The sequence below is a fragment of the Odocoileus virginianus genome, chromosome 7 (genome assembly GCF_023699985.2).
Source record: "Odocoileus virginianus isolate 20LAN1187 ecotype Illinois chromosome 7, Ovbor_1.2, whole genome shotgun sequence".
In the NCBI taxonomy this organism is placed as follows: Eukaryota; Metazoa; Chordata; class Mammalia; order Artiodactyla; family Cervidae; genus Odocoileus; species Odocoileus virginianus.
Genome location: NC_069680.1, coordinates 13,940,813 through 13,946,812, shown reverse-complemented (window position 1 = coordinate 13,946,812; position 6,000 = coordinate 13,940,813). Strand labels below are relative to the sequence as shown.

General features: G+C 31.6%; 1 protein-coding gene across 4 annotated transcripts in view; it reads right to left on the bottom strand.

Moving 5' to 3' along the window:
* Positions 1-1,079: 1,079 nt before the first annotated feature.
* SHOC2 (SHOC2 leucine rich repeat scaffold protein) overlaps positions 1,080-6,000 on the bottom strand; it is an 84,398-nt gene continuing 79,477 nt past the window's right edge. For all 4 annotated transcript variants that reach the window (XM_020905450.2, XM_020905453.2, XM_020905449.2 and 1 more), the window contains exons 7-9: positions 5,707-5,844; positions 5,049-5,166; positions 1,080-3,338 (exon numbers count right to left, since the gene is read on the bottom strand). In XM_020905450.2, coding sequence (XP_020761109.1) covers positions 3,130-3,338; positions 5,049-5,166; positions 5,707-5,844 — 465 coding nt within the window. In that variant the 3' untranslated portion in view covers positions 1,080-3,129. The remainder of the gene's footprint in view (positions 3,339-5,048; positions 5,167-5,706; positions 5,845-6,000) is intronic.

The window sequence follows — 6,000 nt, the reverse complement described above, 5'->3', positions numbered from 1 at the left end:
ATACCCTGGTTTTCCAGAGACATTTCTGATGGTTATTGAGAGTGCCCCCTTTCCATTTCAAAGTGTCCCACTTTATACCCTTTAACCATGACCCCTTCTTACTCATGCAAAATGACAAATTCTGCAAGCTGAAATCTAAACTCAATATGTATGAATGGCTTAGCAATAACTGAGATGAAAAACAAAAGTTACCACAAAAGTTAGCAGAGAAAGACTAGATAAATTATGATGTGTTAACAGTTTATCTATTTTAAATGATTCATTCACCTGAAACTCACAACATTGTTAACTGGCTATATCTCAATACAAAATTAAAAGTTTTAAATTCAGGCTTTACAATGAGATAAATTAGAAATGTGCAAATATATTTATAGAGCTCATTCCAATTGCATCCAATTGTATCACCCACCTTTCAGTAAAAGTACAAATAAATATTTTATGTGTTTTTCCTCCTGAAAGAATTTCTATTGTCTACTGTTTTCATTTGTATCCATCAAATCCATAAATTACTTAGCATCTCTCCCTTCTTTCTGTATGAAATAATCATTTGGGATTTTAAAAGTACTAAACTAACACAAAGGATTTTTTGACATTGTCACTGTCAATTTGCTACTATATATATTAACAAAAAGCAAAGTTTAGAGCAATATTTTTAAAATGTAACATTCTATGACATTCTTTATTTACTGAGCCTCACAGAGAGATCAAACCTAATTTCTTTAAAAGAAAGGACCATTGTTGGACATGGCCATTAGTCCCACTGCAGTTTAGGAAATTATCAGCTCATATGTAGTCATTCAATAATATCCCTTATTATATTCAAACTATTTAAATATTAAATATCCTGACTGCACAAGGATAACTGGGAAATTAAGAGTCCATTTTAGCTTCATGTTAGAAGTAATGAAATCCACAAGCTCTCCAAGATGGCAGCCATACATGTGACATATTTTATGCACCTTAAAAAAATTATAATTCCTCAGCTATAGATGGTTGTCTGTAACTTCTACATGTAGGGTTGTGATCACCTTGCATTTCTGTTATAAATTAACATAAATGAATGTAGGGGAACAAAAATATTTCAAAAACTGTATCTATTTTCATTTTTAAAAAACAATACCCATTAAAAAAAGACAGGTTACTGCCTTTAAAGTTCAAGTTCCATTATCGTAAGATATAAACACACCTTGATATGAGATTTTTAAAAACCACACATACACACAAGCTTCAGGTAGAGCTGTAATAAACAAATTCCTTTTATAAACACAATTTTAACTGAAAAGCCACAGTAGATGGAAAAAAAAAAAAGAAGAAAGGATATTACCTGGTAAAATCCAGTGACATCTACAATAGTTTTACAGCACATTTAAGCATTCTACGGTTTTATATCTTTACCTGCCTTCCATTTCTTAGTTGCTCCTTAAAAAATTGCCAATTACGACTATAGGTTCAACTTCAAACTTAGTCCTGATTTTGAGTGCCAGGAAAAGCAAACCAACATTCCAAATTTCCATCTTAATGTTATAACCTCACCTCAAAAATGGTTTTATTTAAATTACAATGCCCATCTAAATAGAAAAAAAAAAAAGAAAACCAAGCAGCAACATGTAATTATACATAATATTCATTATATGGGAAGTGTTTTTTAGGATGATATATCTAGAATGCACTTGCTCTGTGAGTCTCTTCAGTAATTAAACTGACTTAGACCAACACTATCAAAAGTAAGGGTACTGTAATAAGGGGCACACATTTACAATACTGCTAGCCTTAAAAGCAGTAAAGCAAAAGAAAATATACCAAATAGCACATGCATATCTCACAGAACTTCCACTTAACTATCAATGACTTTTATGCAATGTGCTCTTTTCTGTAACTGTATTAACAACCACTAAGAAAGGAAAGATGAGATTGAAATCAATGGTACTGAACTGAATTGTTTGAAGCCAGTGCCCCATTTGTGGGGAAAAGTGCATTTAATTCAGCAGCAATATAGCACAGTGTGAAGATATTGTGCTTAGACGCAGATATTCCAGAACTGAAAGATGTACGAGGCAAGTCAAGATATAAAACCATAGCACACTGTTAAATAACCTTGAAACATACATATATTGCAGTGTTCAAAGAAAAACATTCATTTCATTGTACAAGGCTAGGGAGAAATCCTTAAAGTTACCTATCGTAGTTTATGATATAATAAATACATATCTATATAGCATTGTATATACATATATAGAATGTGTTTGTGTGTGTTTATGTGTATCTTTTTCTTTTTTTGCCAAATTATTCTGTTAGTTTCTGTGGATCTGCAACTTTCACAGGAATGAAAACTCCTTTGCACTACAAGTTTCTGTTCCCCCAAACTTCAGAAAAGATACTTATACTAGAAAAGGTATCAATACTTTCCCCCAAACCAAAGACTTACTTCAGATATTTTGCTTCACAATTGATCAGAGAAACACAATTAAAGGAATTAAAAAATTTTTGACTGTATCTTTTCACTTTGCCAGTTGTTTCAACAAGCAGATATCTTTTAATATTTAAATCAGCTGATGCAAATTCTTTAGCAGAGGATATAAATGAGATTTTGCTGATCAAAACAGAGCAAATCAAAACCAAAAAATAAAATAAAATCCAGTGATTTACTCTGACTGTAAACAATATAAAATTCAAATCTCAAAATAAGTTAAAAGAAAAATTCTACCTTCAGGGCCTATAATACTATAAAGATCTGACAATTGGTAAGGGGAAAATATATATGAAAAGTTGCAACAAAACTGCTTGCCCAGAATTCTTGCTAAGAAAAAGTATATCTAACTATACTACCTCTGGCCCTTAAATTTAATAATTTCATAATTTGTTGGCAAATGTTTTTTAAGCAAACTGGCATATCATATTACACAACAGAAAAACATCCATCAAGTTCAGCAAAGAAAACTTATATAAGCTTTTTGTACAGAATTTAAAAAAATCTAAATGGCTATGATTCCTCTATTAGCAGAAACACATAAACGTAGTCTTTATAAATCTGCCAAATATATCAATATCTACATAAATAGATACAGATATAGATATGAAACATTAATGGCAGTCTATTTTTAAACAGTGTGTGGGACCAGCAGATTTGTATCAGACCATGGCACGATATGGACCCTGCATCTTTAGGAACTGAATGATGAAAGAAGGACCCCCAGCAACAATCTGAGGTGGGAGATGGCTGAGTGGACAGTTCTCAATACTCATGATTGAAAGCTTGCTGCAAAGAGCCAGCTCAAAGGGAAGGCTATGCAGGTTGGGGTTGTCATTCAAATACAGTTCTTCTAGATTCTCCAGTGTACCTGTTATAAAAAATAATTTTTAAAAAATTAGTTATTATTTAAAAAGCTCAAATGAGCATGATCCTTATCCTGGGTATCATGCATACTGAACACACAGTGCCTTTTATTCTCTTCTCTTAGTTTTAAAACTCTCTACAACCATGCATCTCAAACTTTCCTGCTTATTCAAATGAACAAGGGAGATGTTTAAAAAAGTGATGTCTAGGTCACGTGCTACACCAAAAAAACCTCCTCCTTTATGTTTGGTTTTCAAGCTCAGTTTCCTTGAAAAAATATATACTGCATCTCCAGAGACTCTGTTCGGGACAGCTTGGCATTCATGTGTATTTTTTTTTTAATCCCAAAATTTATATAATCAACTTACATAGTAAGTGCCTATAATTACTTTCATGCTGAGGAAAATGTGATAATCTCTCTTAGTAAAAAATTTCTCAAGTGAAAGGTTTTGTTACTTTGTATAAATCTTTTGCTAAGAGAGTTATTATATATTTGCCAGTAAGACAAAAGTCAATTTATGTAATCTTTTAAAATTTTTCCTTAGATGATCTTAGGATACTCATATTTTCTAGGCAAATAGTCTCAAGCAATTGCAAATGGCCAGCTGGATAAACACACTAGAAATAAGCATATAAAGTTGCTTTATGTGTTTCCAATTTTAGATTTCAAAATCTGTAATATCTGATAGTGATATGTAATAAAACTAATTTAAAAAGTTACTAGATATTGGATTTGTTTACATTTAAGATTTTATGTATTATTCAGAGCAACTTGACGGAAAGTTACTAGAATCCGTATTTTATAGATAGGAACTTGAAACTTAGGGAGCTTCTGTACCTTATTCAATGCCACAAAACCAGCAGTAGAGCCAGATTTTGAATTGTCTACTCTACTCCAAAACCATTATTATCTACAGTACCTCTGAAACAGCATGGTATAGATGAGAGAATAACAAAGGGGATTACTAATTTTAGTATTATGTGACTGTAATTGATTGAAACTCTCTGTAACATGAAGCAATTTGCACTGTGTTAAAATTCAAGGTGTTCATATTAACAGTATGAGATAATGGATATGAAAACACTTGGAAAATTCTAAAGTAACTCTCAAATATTAACATTAATCAAATATTATATCAATCCTAAAACCTAACAAGGGAAACTTCTTTTGGCATAAAACACTGACTAATTTAATTCAAGCTTGTGTAATTTTTAAATTTGGAACTCCTCCAAATTAATGTTAAATCTACTGAAATACAAGCATGCTAAAACATTCTCAAATGTTATGTTAAACTCAATTCCCCATGAGGAAACCTAATAAAAATAACAATGTATGGCAAAAACCACTACAAAATTGTAAAGTAATTAGCCTCCAACTAATATAAATAAATGAAAAAAAAAAAGATAAAAAAGCAATAAAATGTCACATATGTGTGAAAAAAATAAAATAAAATTCAAATTATAATTCCCCCAAAAAAACTAACCAACTACTACTACGGAGTGAGTGAGTGATAGTTGCTCAGTCATGCCTGACTCTTTGCAACTCCATACTAGTTCTCTATTAAAAAAAACTTTAGCTTGATGTAAAAATTTGAGTAAGTTGACAAAAATAGTAGATTTATTATATTCATCTGAAACACTGCTTGAACACATGTTCTAATAACTAATAAAAGCATGTTATTAGTACAGAGTCAAATATCCAAAGGTTTCATACCAATTTCCTCAGGAAGATGAGTAAGTAGGTTCTCTCCAAGGCCTAGATGTGTAAGATTGGTAAGGTGACCAATGCCTCTGGGAAGAGTGGTCAGCTGGTTGTTTGTCAAGACTAATTTCTAAAAGGTTAACAAGATAAAAGACAGTTACATGTATGTTTCTTATAACTGATGTAAATTTTTTTAAAAACTACATCTACTAAACCAGCAAGATAAATTTACGGGGAAATTAGATTCAATAATATCATATAGCAGTAGTGTAGTATAAGTCACTCAGTCATGTCTGACTCTCTGCGACCCCACAGACTGTAGCCCTCCAGGATTCTATATCCGTGGGATTCTCCAGGCAAGAATACTGGAGTGGGTTGTATTCCTTTCTCCAGAGGATCTTCCCAACCCAGATATTGAACCTGGGTCTCCTGCATAGCAGGCAGATTCTTTACCATCTGAGCTACATGAAATTTTTATTATATAAAAATCACTAAGTAAGTTTTTCAAACACCATCATTTGTTAGGAAGACAAAAGCAGCTATATTACATGAACATAAAATTCAGTTCTAACAGGAAAATCTATTTGGTCCAAGAATTAAAAAATGTACAATTTGGAATGCATCCCCAAAACTTTAATTATATACCTATAAAATCATCAGAATGTTTTACCTGCAAATCCTTAAGATAAGCAATTTCATTTGGCAAGGATTCCAATTTGTTCTCCTCTAGATCCAATTCTCTTAACTTCCTAAGGTTTCCAAGGCCATGAGGAAGCTTCTTTAGAAGATTGTTTGATAATATTAGAACCTAAAGAGAAATTATTGAAACAAAACAAAAATATATCATCATCGTGTGCCTTAAAATTAAGCAATGTTAATTTTCTAAACAGTGAATATTAAGGGTAATGTCTAATTATAGAACAAGACATTAAACTTACTATTCTAAAAAAACTACCATAGTTAT